At 43.0% G+C, this 18,542-nt stretch overlaps 1 protein-coding gene across 2 annotated transcripts in view; it reads right to left on the bottom strand.

The window, feature by feature from the left end:
- The window catches only part of WAC (WW domain containing adaptor with coiled-coil), a 120,543-nt gene extending 102,412 nt beyond the window's left edge, over positions 1 to 18,131 (bottom strand). For both annotated transcript variants that reach the window (XM_082259695.1, XM_082259694.1), the window contains exons 1-3: positions 17,791 to 18,131; positions 17,591 to 17,624; positions 3,902 to 4,091 (exon numbers count right to left, since the gene is read on the bottom strand). In XM_082259695.1, the coding sequence (XP_082115821.1) occupies positions 3,902 to 4,091; positions 17,591 to 17,624; positions 17,791 to 17,831 (265 nt within the window). In that variant the 5' untranslated portion in view covers positions 17,832 to 18,131. The remainder of the gene's footprint in view (positions 1 to 3,901; positions 4,092 to 17,590; positions 17,625 to 17,790) is intronic.
- Between the last annotated feature and the right edge of the window lie 411 nt (positions 18,132 to 18,542).

The following is an 18,542-nucleotide window of genomic DNA, read 5'->3' as shown; positions in this document are numbered from 1 at the left end:
GTTGCTCCATAGTCAGTTATCCGCTTTCCTTTTCTCACACTGACAGCGTGGAGGAAAGGAAATGTTGGTGATCTGCATTTGTTTACATGTGATCAGCTGTTATTTCTGTGATCAGAACCAGATGACCGCACTGTAGCTGTCTTTTGGCTTTAGCACCGTCGGTCACTGAGAGGCAAATGGACAGCTTACAAAAGCCCAGGCACCACGACACAATTTTTACTTGCAGACTGCTGCTTCAAAGCAGGTATCTGGCTCTCAAAGAGGTAAATCTAAAAAAGAGAAACTATATCGTCGGGACTTCTCACCGCTGGGGTCCCCCTGAACCCAGCGTGTGGTTTGCAGACAATTGCACAACATTAAAGCTGAACTTTACCACCAACTCATCCTAATCCCATAGCACCCAAAGACCCCGCATCTCCCCAATTGTATTAAGGGGAAGAGGGTTCTTTCCACCACACTTCGAAATTGGGGCAGGCCTTCGCCTCAGACTGCTGGTCTTGCAATAAATGTGACATCAAAGCTGAAAAAAGTGGTTTGGAGTAGGGGGAAAAAATCTGGGCGCACAGCAATTCAACATTTTCTTTAACTGTCAACCAATTAAAATGTAACATTCTTTCAATCTGCTTAACTGAGGGCATTCTATACACAGTGCTAATAAAGAATTCCTCCAGAAACCTAACTTACTACTTTGTGGATTGACTCGCTAATTTTCTCAGACATCTCAGTAGAGCACAAAGAGGACAGTCCCAGCACAGTCCCAGCAGTCGGAGTTTCATTTTCGCTGAGAGACTGATTTAACAGCCAAAGATGCAGATGATCCTCTTGTTTATTACAAAACTACAATAGCTCAGCTGGTGATCATGACGGCAGACCAAGCCATTTCCAGTAAAGGATATAGTTCGGTACAGTGGATATAAAAAAAAATCGACACATCCCTGTTAAAATGTCAGGTTTGTGTGATATAAAGAAATGAGACCAAGATAAACATTTCAGAACTTTTTTTCCACTTAATGTGACCTATAACCTGTACAACTCAATTGAAAAACAAACTAAAATCTTTTAGGGGAGGAAGTAAAAAAAAAAATTTTAAAATGTGGTTGCATAACTGGGCATGTAGCTGTGTTCAGAATTAAGCAATCACATTTAAACTCATGTTAGATAGGAGTCAGTACACACCTGCCATCATTTAAAGTGCCTCTGATTAACCCCAAAAAGTTCAACTGTTCTAGTAGGTCTTTCCTGACATTCTTAGTCACATCCTACAGCAAAAGCCATGGGCCACAGAGAGCTTCCAAAATATCAGAGGGATCCCATTGTTAAAAGGTGTCAGGAGAAGGGTACAGAATATCAAAGGCATTAGATATACCATGGAACACTGAATCATCAAGTGGAGAAAATATGTGACATTACCAAGAACTGGACGCCCCTCCCAAATTGATGAAAAGACAAGAAAAATGGTGAGGGAGGCTGCCAAAAGGCCTACAGCAACATTAAAGGAGCTGTAGGAATATCTGGCAAGTACTGGCTGTGTGGTACATGTGACGACAATGTCCCGTATTCCCCATATGCCTTTTCTTACAAAGAAAAATATCAAAGCCCTCTAAAGTCTCCCAAAATTATGTGGGAAAATGTGTTATGGTCTGACGAAACCAAGGTTGAACTTTTTGGCCATAATTCCAAAAGATTAGTTTGACTCAAAAACGCCGCACCACACCAAACGAACACCATACTCACAGTGAAGCATGGTGGTGACAGCATCATGCTTTGGGGCTGTTTTTCTTCAGCTAGAACGGGGGCCTTAGTCAAAGTAGAGGGAATTTATGAACAGTTCCAAATACCAGTCAATATTGGCACAAAACCTTCAGGCTTCTGCTAGAAAGCGGAACATAGAGAGGAACTTCATTTTCAGCATGACAACAACCCAAAGCGTACATCCAAATCAAGGAATGGCTTCACCAAAAGAAGATTAACGTTTTGGAATGGTCCAGCCAGAGCCCAGACCTAAATCCAATTGAAAATCTGTGGGGTGATCTGAAGAGAAGGTCCACAGGTGATGCTCTCGCAATCTGACAGATTTGGAGTGTTTTTGCAAAGAAGAATGGGTAAAAATTGCCATGTCAGATGTGCCATGCTGAGACACATACCCAAAAAGAATGTGCTGTAATAAAATCAAGAGGTGCTTCAACAATGTATTAGTTTAAGGGGTGTGCACACTCATGCAAACATATTTTAGTTTATTTTTACTTCCCTCCATCTAAAAGATTTTGGTTTGTTGTTCAACTGAGTTGTAAAGTTTATAGGTCACATTAAAAAAGGTGGAAAAAAAATCTGGAATTATCTTTGCCTCATTTTTTACATCACAGAAACCTGACATTTTAACAGGGGTGTGTAGATTTTTTTATATCCACAGTATATATCCATTTCTTCTAAAGAGAGTTAAAGCTGAATTTCAGGAATAATTTTTTGCATACATACTTAACCACTTGCCGACCGCCGCACGACTATCTACGGCGGCGGTCAGCCCCTCACAGGCAAAGTGATGTAGGGCTACGTCACTAGCTTGTGAGGGTCTAGAGAGCGGGCGCGCGCCGCCGGAGGCGCGCTCCTGCTCCCGCGTGGTCACGGACCCCCCCGCGCGTGTGACCAGCGGACCCGATGTCCGCCGGCCACTCTGCGATCGGCGGGGGAGAGGGAGAAAGTCAGGCAGCTTGTGTAAACAAGCTGCCTGTCATTCTCCCCTCTGTATGAGAGATGATCATATGGATCTACTATGTAGATCCGTTGATCACTCTGCATACAGCTGAAGCCACAGCCAATCACAGTTAGAAGCACGCCCCTAGGGACACACACAGCCCCTCCCTCTCAAATAAAGTTAACCCCTTCACTACCAGTGTATTTTTACAGTAAGTGCATATATATAGCACTGATTACTGTAGAAATGTCACTGGTAACCCCAAAAGTGTCAAAAATGTCAGTCAAGGGTCCGATCTGTCCGCCGCAATGTCGCAGTACCGCAAAAAAAAAAAAAAAAAAAAAAATCGCAGATCGCCGCCATTACGCGTTAAAAAAAAAAACAACAAAAATGACAAAAATCTTTCCCTTAGTTAGTAAACGCAATAACTTTTGCGCAAACCAATCAAAATACGCTTTTTGCGATTTTTTTTACCAAACATAGGTAGCATAAAACAAATTGGCCGAAAATGTTAAAAAATTTTGATTTTTACATTTTTTTTTGGGGGGAATTTCATATAAAAAAAAGGGAAAAATATTGCTATTTTTGCAAAATTTACGCTCTTTTTTTGTTTATAGCGCGTGATCAAAAAATCGCACAGGTGATCAAATCCCGCCAAAAGAAAGCTCTGTTTGTGGGAAAAAAAGGACGCCAAATTCGTTTAGGTACAGCGTCGCACGACCGCGCAATTGTCCGTTAAAGTCACGCAGTGCCGAATCGCAAAATACCCCCTGGTCAGGAAGGGGGTAAAATCTTCCGGGGCTTAAGTGGTTAAGTCAAGCCAAGCTGGACCAATGTATCCAGGAAAGATCTCCAGATGGTCACTGGGTATGCTAAAGATCTCTGTAGTCCGTTCTACATACAGAGATCGCTACAAACTTCTTGTGTTTGCTGTGCAGAGGAGAAGACACAGGAGCAGCATACAGAAGATCATGGCTAGTACTGTATGCAGCCCGAACTGCTACCGTTAATTTCAGCACCCCCAGCGGACCTCTGAATATTACTCATAGTATGGATACTTACAATGAGCCAGGATGGACCAATGCAAGTATAAAAAAAAAAGAAATCCTGGAGTTCTGTTTCAAGGTTCTTCAATTAAGTTTGCTAAACACTTTGAAATTATCCATTCGGGGTGAAGATTTTTTTTATTCAGTCAAGACTGAAACCTACCTCCATCTCTCTCTCGGACCCTGTGAATGTGCATACTCTTGGCCTTCCCATGTCCAACACTGTCAGCATATTTTTCAGGGCTGTCTGATCTTCGCATCTTGTTTGGGGGAGATGGATCTGCAGAGTCTCGCATTTTGTCATGACGGTGATCACCACTGCTTGGGTGTCCCTTTGATGAATATTTAAGAGTCTGAAAAGAAAAAAAAAAAAAAAAAACATAGCTATATAAAAATTCACTAACGCAAGAAAACAATACTTGGATTCTAATTTCTTCAATCACCATTTAAGGGTTAAGAGTCTAATGACTAACGTTTGAGTAACTGATTTTTAATCCAAATCACGATTAATGCCATTGATTACCATAATCTCTGAATATAAGATAAGCTAAGGATGGAAACTGATTGGTCACATCAGCTATTATGTTATTTTAAGAGCCTGTTTTCTCAATGACCCTTCAACTGATGTCTTCCCACCTCCATCTAACATGTAATATGTTTAATATTCTATTGACTGAAGCCTCACCTTTTCCTCTACCTTTTAACTACTAGATCGACCACTATCCATCCAAGTGCTTCTTAAGATTCACCCCTGGACCCAGCACTGCTACTTTGTTAGCAAGCTGTACATTGTTATTCTTCCCTTGTTTTATTAGACAAATGTTGTGGCCACTCTTACTGTCAATTGCATTCGAAAAAAAAATATATATATTTTTTTATTTTTTACAATCGAAACTAGAATCATGAAGAAATCCCAATTCCCCTGCTCCAGTAAAGTTAGCTAACTGCCTCAAGAATCTTGCATACCAATTACTGGCAGTCTGTAATGATAGTCTTATCGGCGAATCTGGAATTTTCATCTCTATAAAGATAGGTGTACATTTAATGAAATGCAGAAAAATACTGGGGATAGGTCATTGATTATAAAAAGCAAAACCACGCATTCTTTAAATTTCAATATCTAGAGAAATCCAAGTATGGACCAGCAGTAACGTTCTGTTGATTTGTGGAAGAGAACACTGTTTAGCATGAAAGTATTGGCTTTTCTTTGGTCTTTAAAGCGGTTGTAAACTGCTGCAGGTTTTCTTTTTTTCTCCTTGTCTGCAAGGCAAAGGCATAATGTGCTAGTATGCATCGTATACTAGCACATTATGGGAAACTTCCCTCAAAACAAAGCATTCCAGCGATGCGATGTCTTCCCAGGAGACTGTTTCTATATTCACCCGTCTTTCTTCCTGGTTCGGACTCTGGCTCTGACTGGCCATTCCTTTAAAGCGCATGCGCCAGTGATGTCACTAGCTGCATGCACAGTAAATATCTCCTAAACGGTGCAAGTTTAGGAGAGATTTACCTATAGGTAAGCCTCATTAAAGACTTACCTATAGGTAAAATTTAAAGATGGAAGTTTGAAACTGCTGATCTGTACAATCTGGAAATGCTAAATTCTTGGACACACAGTTGCCCAGTAGATTTGGGTTCTTACTTAGCGCTAAATCAGTTTAGACTGAGATGCATGATAAACTAATGCTCAATCTAAAAAAGGGAGCATATTAACCAATTAGATTCTAGCATTTATATTCAAGTAAAGAACAAAAATAAAGGCTAGGATCCAGCATCTTGGACAAAGCAAATAAATGAGCTCACCCAATAAAACTGCAAACAGCATGAACGATGTGCAAAGTGCAATAACCAAAACTAGCAAACCAGATTTAAGGAGTAACTCTTTCATGGGGAAAAAAAATAGCAAATAAAAAATTATATATATTTATTATAGTATATGCAATTGTTACCCAAGTCATATTGTAATTGAAAGTTATTAAAAAAATCCTTTCCAATCTGCAGCTCTGTGATCTTCTGTAAAATGCAATTGGCTACCTGGAGGTGTTCTGTATACATTCTGTGTTCAGAATGCCCCCAGAAACTATTTCCTACTTCTGTGATTGGCTGATTTTCCCAAAGGTGTGCACTAATGGCACTTTTCCACTGCAAGTACCGGCTTGGCTCTACTCGGCCCTGCTTGGCCCGGTTTGCTTTTCCACTGCTGGTACCGCATGGTACGGTGTTGGAACGGTTCGGTACGGTACGGTTTCTTTTCCACTAAAGTAGTACTAAAGTGAAGTGGGTGGGATAACAACAGGGTGGGTGGGATTCTCTGACCAATCAGTGGCTAGTAGCGACTGCATGCAAAGGATTGTGGGATATGGTACCGGTATGGTACCTCTTGGAACCACAATCGAGTAGGTACTGTTTTTGAGAGCCGTACCGTTCGGTTCCATGCAGTGGAAAAGCGCCGCCGTACCGAACCGTTCCTACACCATACCATGCGGTACCAGCAGTGGAAAAGCACAAAAGCGAGCCGAATTGTTCGGTTCCATGCAGTGGAAAAGCGCCTTAAGATACAAGTCAGATATTAGGCATCCCCTGTAACAAAATAGGAAATCACGTCTAAAGGGATGCAGACCCTGCACTTTTCCTCATTAGAGCCCTGCAAGTGCACCAGCTGATTTATAATTATGAAACCACTCCCATTAGCTACACTTCCCACATGGACACAGACAATGATTTCTTCAGAACAGTATGTATAAATCTGCAACAAAGTTTGTTAAAATCCTAATGTACAGAGATCAACCAGAGGGGAATGTTTTTTTTTCTCAACAAAAGTGGAGTTACTCTTTAAACCAGACCTCTGTTTTGCATCCAACACGCTTTTGAGTAAAAGGTTCACTGTAATCTCCTTTCTGAAGTAAGACATACTTGCCTTTCCATCACCTTCCTGCAGCTCCATTCTACTAGTCACTTATCTCTCAGCCTATGCATACCTATGGATTCTTCTGGTGTGACCGCGTTTTGTGATTAGTCTAGTGTCGCTACATGGAGAAAGTCACATTCCAGATCCTTCACAAGCATAAGCCAGAAGCAAAACACATGTCTATATACAAAAGCCCTAAATTAGCTTACATCTCAGCAGGAAATCCTCAAATAAGCAATCCAGATAATACTAACTTAAGAGTCTACCTTTCCTTTTGAGAATGCCATCTCTCTGGCTGTCATACTGAGGCTTTGGCTTAAAGTAAAACTAAAGTTGAAAAAGAAAAAAAAAAAATTGCGAACAGGCAGGCTCTTTATTGCAGAAGACAAAACACAACATCTCTTCTGCAATAAAATACACTTACCTGCCTGTTCCCAATCCTTTGTAGAATTTACACTGAGCGGGTGTGAAGACAAGACTGCCGAAGACAGGGAAGGTGCCTTGCGGGCATCAGAAGGCTAGAAAAAGGTATTTTTTATTACTTTAGCTCCACTATAAATGCCATTGCCTCAGAACAAGTATACATACAATATATACAAGAATGGCAGCCCCTGTAGTTTTCTCATTATTGAGTCATTTTAAGATTGCTGGGAAACATCCCATTTCAGCAGGACTACTTCATATTTGATGTGGGTACCACTAAAAGAAGTACAACACATCTTAATGATGCGCCCTGAGCCTTGCAGCCTAAGTTTTGGATGTTGCTTCATACCAATTATTTAACATCAGATGTTTTTTCAGTTGTTCGACAGCTAAGGAGCTCCAGTAGAAATAAAAGGTCTACACGCCCGTTAAAATGTCAGGTTTCTGTGATTTAAAAAAGAAAATTAATTTCAGAACTTTTTCCACCTTTAAAGTGAACTATAAACTGTACCAACTAAAATCTTTGAGGCGGGGTGGGAGTAAAAAAACTAAAATAATGTGGCTGCATAAGTATGCACACCCTCTGATAACTGAGGATGTAGCTGTGTTCAGAGTTAAGCCAATCACAGTTAAACTCGTGTTCAATATGAGTCAGTACACACCTGCCATTTAAAGTGCCTCTGATTAACCCCAAATAAAGTTAAACTGTTCTATTAGGTCTTTCCTGACATTTTCTTAGTTGCATCCAACAGCAAAAGCCATGGGCCACAGAGAGCTTTCAAAGCATCAGAGGGATCGCATTGTTAATGGTATTAGTCAGAAGGCTACAAAATAATTTCCAAGGCATTAGATATAACATGGAACACAGTGGCAAGATGGAAGCGCCCAACACATCAATTCCAAACCTGGCTACATTTGCAAAAACACATCTAAAGTCTCCCAAAGCATGTGGGAAAATGTGTTCTGTTCTGATGAAACTAAAGTTGAACTTTTTGGCCATAATTCCAAAAGATATGTTTGGGGCAAAAAACACTGCACATCACCAAAAACACACCATACCCACAGTGAAGCATGGTGGTGGCAGCATCATGCTTTGGGGCTGTTTCTTCAGCTGGAACAGGGGCCAAGTCAAGATGTGCCATGCTGTAATAAAATCAAAAAGGTGCTTCAACAAAGCATTAGTTTAAGGGTGTGTACACTTATGCAACCATAGTTTCGTTTTTTTATTGTTACTTCCCTCCACCTAAAAGATTTCAGTTTGTTGTTCAACTGAGTTGTACAGTTTATATGTCACATTAAAGGTGGAAAAAGTTCAAGGATTTATCTTTGTAAAATTTTTTTAAATCACAGACACCTGACATTTTAACAGGGGTGTATAGACTTTGTATATCCACTGTATGTGATGTTCTCTTAGAAATTAGGTTTTTACCTATGTTAAAATAAGAAAAAGCGTGTTTAACCACTTGCCGTCTGAGTACCGTAGTACTACTGCGGCAAAGTGGCTCGTTATCATCTGACGGCGTAGTGCTACATCGTCATACACTCCCCTCTCTCGGCGGCGCGCGCGGGCCACCGGAGGCTCGCTCCCGCTGTATTCAGTAACAGCGGGAGTCGGGCCAGGGGAGGAGCAGCGGCGATCGCCGCTGCTCTTCCCCGATCGTCGGGGATCTAGTGTGGAGATCCGCCTGCTTGTGTAAACAAAGCGGGCGGATCTCCCAAGTGACAGGCAGGGTCAGATTGCAGGGTTCAGCATAGCTGAACCTGCGATCTGTCCTTGTGTCACTCAGTCACCTCCCCCCCCTACACGTCAGTAAGCACCAGGCATACATTAACCCCTCCCTCTCCAATAAAATTAACCCCTTCCCTGCCAGTGTCATTTTTACAGTAACAGTGCATATGTATAGCACTGATTACTGCAGTAATGTCACTGGTACCCCCAAAAGTGTCAAAAATGTCAGTCAAGGGTCCGATCTGTCCGCCGCAATGTCGCAGTCCCGCAAAAAAAAAAAAAAAAATCGTAGATCACCGCCATTACGCGTTAAAAAAAAACACCAAAAATGACAGAAATCTTTCCCTTTGTTAGTAAACGCAATAACTTTTGCGCAAACCAATCAAAATACGCTTATTGTGAATTTTTTTACCAAACATAGATAGCAGAAAACAAATTGGCCACAAATTTTAAAAAATTTACGCTCTTTTTTTCATAGCGCAAAAAGTAAAAATCGCACAGGTGATCAAATACCACCAAAAGAAAGCTCTGTTTGTGGGAAAAAAAGGACGTAAATTTCGTTTAGGTATGGCGTCGCACGACCGCACAATTGTCAGTTAAAGTCGCACAGCGCCAAATCGCAAAAAGTGGCCCAGACGTAAGACAGCAAAATCCTCTCGTGGTAAAGTGGTTAAAATAAGAAAGGTGTGCTTTTAGCAACCAGTTTTTTTTGTGCACTTTTAAACAAAAAAAAGTTTAACGTTAACCATTTTATTCTTCCTAATTCAAAAAAATTGCCAGAGATACTAAAGCAGCCCCTAAAACTATCTGGCATGCGGGACATTTTATTTCCCCAGAAATTTCACTTTCGTCTATTTCTATAGTGATAGTAATAAGTCGCACTGCTACAAATTAATATATTTCCCCATGGAAAACAAAGCTAAATAACATGCAGTTGGATGATATACTGTAGATTCTCCAGTAGAAAGTTAGGTACAGAATGTGAGGGAACTGTCAAACTGCTCACAATAACCAGCATTAGCTGGACATGCTAGGCCAGTGGTCCTCAACTCCGGTCCTCGGGGGCCCACTAACAGGCCAGGTTTGCAAGATAACCAAATTACATCACAGGTGATCTCATTGCAGTATTCTAGTCTGCATCTCCCCAAGGTAATACTTAAAATCTGGCCTGTTAGTGGGCCCAAGGACCGGAGTTGAGGACCACTGTGCTAGGCTACACAGGTCTCTAATAACTTCAATTTTACCAATCTAACATACAGAGTTTGCATTTGTGGGAGTTGCTGTCTAACGCTAGCTTCAGTGTTTGAACACAGCATTGCTCAAAAGCATAAAAGCTGCATCTGACCTGCTTGCCTGCAACACAGATGAAAATAAAATATGACATGGAGGCAGCTTCAGAACCGTACACACTGTACCAGCGAGGGAAATCTGATGACCCAAGTTTGATGTGCATTTCAATCTCAGGTAAACACCAGTGTAAACAAGCCAGGGCTGAAATTTAGGCCTGCAACCTACCAGTTATAACCTAATGAATAGTGAGATACATAATCTAACAGCTATAGTGGGGATGCAGGAAGGGCTAATTACCAGAGCCAACACTGCACGCTGGATCTTGTAGTTCCACATCCACAGTCTGAAGTCTTCTGTAGCATCAGATATGATTATTAAGTGCCGCCTAGGGGCGATGTTAGGGGCCACAGTTGAGCCCTCCCGCCCCCCATACCTTGTGAGTTGACCCCCCACTATCCTAAATCAATTGAGCATGATAGGCTGAATAGATATCCAATACATTAATATAAACCTAGGATGGGACATTTACTGGGATTTTAAACTACAATTCACCGGCCATAACTTAATGAGATGGCAGTGGGACACACAAGTCGATCGGTATGGTGGCGAGATAATCGAAGTGCTGTTGATGACCACCTAATGCTGATCACCACTAGGACACTCCAATCACCTGTATCAGAAAGTTGGGTTCAGTAAGCATACACTACAAAAGTACCACAACTGGGGTTCTACAATTACCATTATGCACACTACTCCTCTAAGGCCATAAGTCATAGACTGTTCAAATTTTGAACTGTGTTTGGGCAGGCTGAATGTACCAAGTTGATCGAATTATTCAACTTTGGTACAACCAGCCTGCCAGATTTACTCACAATTATGGCTAGCGGCTATTATAGCTGCTAGCAAAATTCACTGCCTTCCAGCAGAATCAGCTTTCCCAAGGCCTATACTGTTGAAATGCACGAAACTGAAGGCGCTTTTCTCACCAAATAAACATTTTTTAAAACAACCAGGACACTCAGATCACATGTAGCTGGAGTTCGGTTCAGTATTATGTGCTGGGAGACTATAAATATCCATAAGCACACTGCCAAGACAATACTGAATGTTGGACTATGTAGTTCTCCAGCAGAGTCAGCTTTCCCTATGCATATACTAAATTAAATTTACTACACTAAAGACTTTTCTCATAAGGAAAAAATTCTCTAAACCACCAGGATGACATATAACAGACAGTGCAGAACTAAAATTACCTGCAAGCACTCTACTGGAAGTTCATGCTGCACATTGGACCATGTAGTCCTCCGGCAGTAACCGCTTTTTCCAGGTATACACTAATAATTACATCTATTAGGCTTCATGTACACATAGTCCATTATGGCCAATGGAGAACGCAAAATGCGGCAAAAACTTGCCACAATATTGCCGCATTTGCGGCCAGCAGTCAAAACATTCCTACACTGAACATGATTCTTCCGTGTTCAGGAGAGGGAGGTTGAACCTCCCCTAACTGCAGCAGCTCCTAAAAGATCCTAAAAGCCTATGTGTACATGGACACATTGGCTTTAATGGAGTAGAGTTTAGGTGCATTGGCAAAAAAAAAGCTGTACTGTACATGAAGCCTTACACTGAAGACTCCTTAACACCAAGGAAAACCTCTAGGATGACAACGATGACAGAAGTTTGGTTCAGTAACCTCTAAATATTGAGGTACTACAACTAAAAGCATGCACCCTCTAAGCCAATACTGGACCATCTAGTCCTCCAGTAGAATCTGCTTTCCCCAGGTCTATAATTATTTTATCTAATACTCCAAATACTTTTTTTTCACCAGGATAACATTTCTGAAAATTACTAGGACAACACTCAGATCATCATGATTCAGTAAGTGCCAAATACTGGAGTACTAAAACTACCAGCATGCACACTTAGACAATGTGACAGGTTGGGCTATGTAGTTCTCCAGCAAAATCCACTTTCCAAGACTGGACTAAATCCAATCCAGCCTTTCCCAACCTTTTTAACATGGAGAAACCCTTGAAACAATGTAATGGTCTTAGGGAACCCCTTCTATTAATTGCTTATCTACAGCCTGAACATTAGTGTGATGACCACTGGGAAGAAGGTTCTTTAAAATTGGTCAGTAGAAAGAATCTCCCCTCTTACAGGTGGGTAAACAGATCATTGTTGTCAGTGTAAACTTATCTGGGAGGTGGAAATAGCCCTTTGCTCAAGAACCTCAAGCAATCTCTAGAGTAACCCTAGGGTTCCATAGAACCATGGTCGAAAAAGGCTGCTTTTATGAATAACTTTCCTTTAGATTTACCAACACCATATGAGGTCAAATCTAAACACTTTCAATTTGTATGCAATCAGGAAAGTCCTTGCACTACATAGTTAAAGGTAAATCTAAAGGAAATCTAACAACAAAAATTGTATGTGTATGTAGTTTTAAATTAATACCCCCTTTTTACCAGGATAAAATTCTGTACACCACAGGGGAACAACTCAGATAATCTCCAATAAAGAGCTGGGTTCAATGAGCATCAACTACAATGTATCACAACTGCAGTACTGCAATTACCAGCAAGCACACTACTATAAGCCACGCTGCATGTTGGACCATTGGCACTTTTCCACTGCAAGTACCGGCTCGGCTCTACTCGGCCCTGCTTGCTTTTCCACTACTGGTACCGCATGGTACGGTGTTGGAACGGTTCGGTACTGGTTTGCTTTTCCACTAAAGTAGTACTAAAGTGAAGTGGGTGGGATAACAACGGGGTGGGTGGGATTCTCTGACCAATCAGTGGCTAGTAGTGACTGCATGCAAAGGATTGTGGGATATGGTACCGGGTATGGTACCTGTTGGAACCACAATCGAGGTGGTACTGTTTTTGAGAGCCGTACCGTTCGGTTCCATGCAGTGGAAAAGCGCAGCCGTACCGTACCGAACCGTTCCTACACCGTACCATGCGGTACCAGCAGTGGAAAAGCACAAAAGCGAGCCGAACCGTTCGGTTCCATGCAGTGGAAAAGTGCCACATGTAATCTTCCAGTGGAATCCACTTTCCAGGTCTATACTAATAATTAAATCAACTACAATGAAGGCTATCTCCTCATCAGGAAAAGGTTTTGAAAACCACCAGGACACTCAGATCACCTGTTGCAGAGTTTGTTTCAGTCAGTATTGTGTGTGAGGTACTATAATAACCAGCATGCCTGCCCCTTTCAACCAATGCTGGACCATGTCATTCTGAAGCAGGATCAGCTTTCCTAAGGCCTATACCAATACTAAAAGTTGGGTCCCGTAACCTCTAAAAATTGGGGTACTATAACTTCCAGTATGGCCTATACAATTATTTTAATCCAATACCTGGATGATTCTCTCTTCACAAAGATAAAAGTCTGAAAAGCACTAGGATAAAACTGATGATCTGTAACAAGGAGTTTGGCTCAGTGACTATTTAATGCTGCAGTACTACAATTACCAGCATGATCACTTCTTTAAGTCCTTAAGGTTGGGTTCACACTAGTGCAAACTGGATGCCTGTTTCCCCGCATCCAATTCACATGGCAGGAGAGTGTCTGGCTCTCAATTGAGCTGGTTTTCATCTCCGTGGCAGCTGCGGAGCGGATAGCACAGGGGTCCTATACGTCTTTGGCTCCTTTACAGGTCCGAATTGAGGCAAAAATTGGGCCCGATTTGTCACTGAAATTGAGAAAAGGGACGCACTGGACCCCTGCTGTGAGCCACATCCGTATTAGGTGTTAACCCAGCCTAAAGATAATACTGCATGCCAAACTTTGTAGCTCTCCTGCAGAACCTGCTTTCCTCCCGTTTTTTCTATTACACTGAAATCTTTTCTCATCAGGATAACATTCTGTAAACCACTTGGATGACACTCAAATCACATGTCACAGGGAATTTGTGTCCATGTTCAACTGCAGTGGTACCACAACCGGGGCACTACATTTATGAGCAGGCCACCTAGTCTAAGTCAATGCTGCACGCTGGACCATGTAGTACCCCAGCTGAATCGGCTTTCCCCAGACCTAAACTAATAACTTAATATAATACACTGAGGACTTCTTACCAGGAAACAAATTTGAAAACTACTAGGGTGACACTCCGCTCACCTGTATCAGAGAGATCAGAGCGTACTAACTACTAGAATACTATATATACCAGCATGCATACCCCTATAAGGCAATGCTGGATCTGGTCTTCAAACAGAATTACCTTTCCCCAGACCTGTACTAATATTGTAATCTAATAAACTTAACTTTTTTTTCAAACCAGGATGAAATTCTTTAAGCGACTAGGATGGACACTGAGACCACCTGTAACAGGGAGTTTGATTGAATGAGCATTAACTGCAGAGGTATCACCAGTGGGGAACTACAAACGCAAGCAAGAAAGCTCCTCTAGGTCAATGCTGCATACTGGACCATGTAGTTATCAAACAGGGTCAGCTTTCTCCAGATCTACACCTACGTTACTCTAATTCCACGAAAACTAATTTCATCAGGATAAAATTCTGGAAAGCACTAGGATGACACTCAGATCACCTGTAAAAGGGAGATCAGTTCAGCAAGCATCAACTACAGAGGTACCACAACTGACACTATAACTACAAGCAAGCACACACACTGCATCAATGCTGCATGCTGGAACATGTAGTTCTCCAACAGGGTCAGCTTTCTTCAGCTCTACACCTAGGTTACCCTAATACCCTGAAGACTCTTCACCAAAATAAAATTCAGGAGAGCAATAGGATAACGCTAAGATCACCTGTAAAAAGGGGTTTGGTTCCCAGAGTATTAAATACCAGAGTACTACAATTACCAGCATGCACACTCATCTAAGCCAATGCTGGGCTATGTAGTCCTCAAGCAGAATTAGCTTTCCCAAGGAGTATATTGATATTTTAACCTCAAACTGAGGACCTTTCCTCACCAGGATAAAACCCTGTAAACCACTAGGATGACATTCAGATCACCTGCAAAACTAAGTTAGGTTCGGTGAGCACCAACTACAGTTACCACAACTGGGGTGCTACAATTACCAGAAAGCCCCCTACTCTAAGCCATTGCTGCACACTGGACAATGTAGTCCTCCAGCTGAATCAGCTTTCCCCAGGACCATACTATTAAATCTACTACACTGAAGGATCTGTCCTCACAGGGACACTACGATCACCTGTAACAAGAAGTTCAGCAAGCTCAAAGTACTGGGGTACTATAACTACTATACTATATACTAGTACTATAACTACCAGCAAGCACGTTCCTCTAAGCCAGTGCTACAAGCTGGATCATGTAGTCCTTGAGCAAAATGCACTTTCAGTTTTTCAGTTGGACCTGATGGGACTGTCCATCCATCCCTATGGACCGGCAAGTGTAAAGGGACTTATGTCTGTTTACACCTGTCTACCTCTGATCTGGTCTACTAAGGTTGGATTGGAGGTAGTCCAGAGCAAATTGACAGCAGAGTCTATTTACACCCGGCCGCCAATGGGGCAGAGTGGGCTCTGTCCCTGTCTGCTCTGCAGAAACTGGGAGAACACGGATGTGTCATAAGCTTGCTCTGCTTCAAACTAGGAGAGGATCCCCCCCGCTGATTGGAATGGAGTCCTCCCTGTGTAAAAGGGGCCTTTTATTCTCACCAAGATACATTTCTTTCAACCACTAAAATGACACTAAGATCACCTGTATCAGGAAGCTAGATTCAGGGAGCAACTACAGAGCTGTCAAAACTGGGGCACTACAACTACCAGTGAGCACACTCCTCTAAGCCAATGCTGCAAGCTGGATCATGTAGTCATCCAGCAGAATACGCTTTCTCCAGGCCTAGCCTAATATTTTAATCTAATAGACTGATGACTTATCACCAGGATAAAGTTCTAATATAAAGTAAGCTACTAGGATGACACTAAGATGACCTGTAACAGGAAGTTTAGATAGCTCTAAGGTACTGAGGGCACCACAACTACCAGCATGGACGCTCATCGAAACCAGGGGTCTTCAAACTATGGCCCTCCAGTTGTTCAGGAACTACAATTCCCATCATGCCTAGTCACGTCTGAGGGTGTCAGAGTTTTACAATGCCTCATGGGATCTGTAGTTCCGCAACAGCTGGAGGGCCATAGTTTGGGGAGCCCTGATCTAAACCAATCACGGACTATGTAGTCTTCCAGCAATATATGCTTTTCCCAGACCCATACTAATTCTAATCTACTGCACTGAAAACTCACCACCTGTAACATGAAGTACAGTACATGCAAAGTAATGGGGTACTACAACTACCAGCAAGCAAACTCCTACAAGCTGGATCATGTAGTCCTCCAGCAGACTGTGCTCTCCTGGGGCCTATCCTAATATTTTATTCTTATAGACTGATGACTTTTTCTCACCAGGATAAAATTCTACTATATAATAATCTACTAGGATTGCACTAACAGGAAGGTGAATTCAGTGAGATCCAAATACTGGGGCACTACAACTACCTGCATGGATGCTCATCTAAACCAATCACGGACTATGTAGTCCTCCAGCAGAACACGCTTTTCCCAGACCCATATTAATTCTAAATCTACTGCACTGAAAACTCATCACCTGTAAACGCAAAGTACTGGGGTACAACTACTACCAGCAAGCAAACTCCTGCAAGCTGGATCATGTAGTCCTCCAGCAGAACGTGCTCTCCTGAGGCCTATCCTAATATTTTATTCTTATAGACTAATGACATTCTGACCAGGATTACATTTTACTATATAATAATCAACTAGGACAGGGGTCTCCAAACTACGGCCCTCCAGTTGTTCAGGAACTACAATTCCCATCATGCCTGTGAATGTCAGGGTTTTACAATGCCTCATGGGATGTGTAGTTCCACCACAGCTGGAGGGCCATAGGTTGGAGATCCCTGTGCCAGGATGACACTAACAGGAAGTGGAGTTCAGTAAGATCCAAGTACTGGGGAACTACAACTACCAGCAAGCACACTCCTCTAAGCTGGATCATGTCTTCCAGCAGAATCAGCTTTCCCCAGGTCTAGCCTAAAATTATAATCTAATATTTTGAAGCCTCTTTCCCCAGCTGGAGACACAGATCTCCTATGACAGGGAGTTATGTACTGGTGTACTACAACTACCAGCAGTTCAGTAAAGCTCCAAATGTTGGTGTACTACAAATACCAGCAAGCCCACTCGTGTGTGTCAGTGCAGCATGCTGGTCCTTGTAGTCCTCCAGCAGTGACTGATGTGTATGTGACACCTCCTCTCCCCAGGATAACACTGATAGGTGACACAGATCCCCCGTCCCCAGGTGTCACCTCATACACTGCTCTAGGCCGGGTGAGGGGCTGTAATAGTCAGGAGGCCTCGGCCTACCCCATAGCCGGAAGCCGGGCTGAGCAGGAAGGGGGAGCCCCGGGATCTCCGCACTGAGGCCTACATTCCAGGCCGAAGCCTGAGCTGGAGTAGCGGCGGCGCACCATGTACCTGGTAGGGTTGGGAGTCCCTTCGGTCGTGACAGCTGTGAGGAGAGAAGAGAGAAGGCGGTTAGGGGGGTCAGACATCACACCGGGCAGGAAATTAAAGGGTAGTAGGGGGAGGGGGGGGGTTCGCAGTAAAAATGGCGGCTCCGCCTGAGAAGAGGAGGAGGGGAGGGGGGAGCAGAGAGGAGGAAGAAGCTCGGTTACCCATCACTGAGTCTCGGTTGTTTCCTTGCATACATTACCATCAATGCTGTGTGTGAGTGGGGTGTGGAGGCGAGGAGAGTGCGGCTGACAAGTGACACCCGGCGGGCGGGTGCGGCTCGGGCACTGCGGGGGGAGGGACCCCGCTTTATCACTATCTAATAGAAGGACAATGGCAGCGCACTCCGCTCCTCGGTATGTGGATGTGTTAATGGGGCGAGCGCCCGCGGTCCATCTCCCCCCCTGCACACACACAGACACAGACGGCACGACGCAGCGGCGGCGCGGACATTCGGGAACGCGCACTACACAGTTCCCGTCCTGGCCGCCGGAGCGCGCATGCGCTGCCCCGCCTTACCCGACGCGCCAATGCGCAGGCGCCGACCTGTCACTTCGTGACGCCAGCGCGCACGGACGTAAGATACAGCTAGTCAATGACGACTATGTTTTTTTTTTTTGTATGTGAAACTTTATTGCAAACAGAAAACTTTACAAGACGTAGCACCATAATAATTAGGTTGGGCCAAAGCATTTTGGGGGTCATGCCAACTAAATTCATTGCACTCCTGATGACAATTCCAGTGTAATGCCTAACACGGAGCTCACCTTCATATGATAATATTACTGTACTGTACATATAATATAAGCACCTTGTAAGGCAGAAATTCAGCCACTTTGTAAATAGCACAGGTACAATGAGTTTGATTTACTAAATCCGGAGAGTTCACAATCTGGTGCAGCTCTGCATGGTAGCC

This window comes from Pelophylax lessonae (genome assembly GCF_965119305.1).
Source record: "Pelophylax lessonae genome assembly, chromosome: 5".
Classification (NCBI taxonomy): Eukaryota; Metazoa; Chordata; class Amphibia; order Anura; family Ranidae; genus Pelophylax; species Pelophylax lessonae.
Note: the sequence above shows the minus strand (reverse complement) of the source record. Positions and strands in the feature narration are given on the sequence as shown.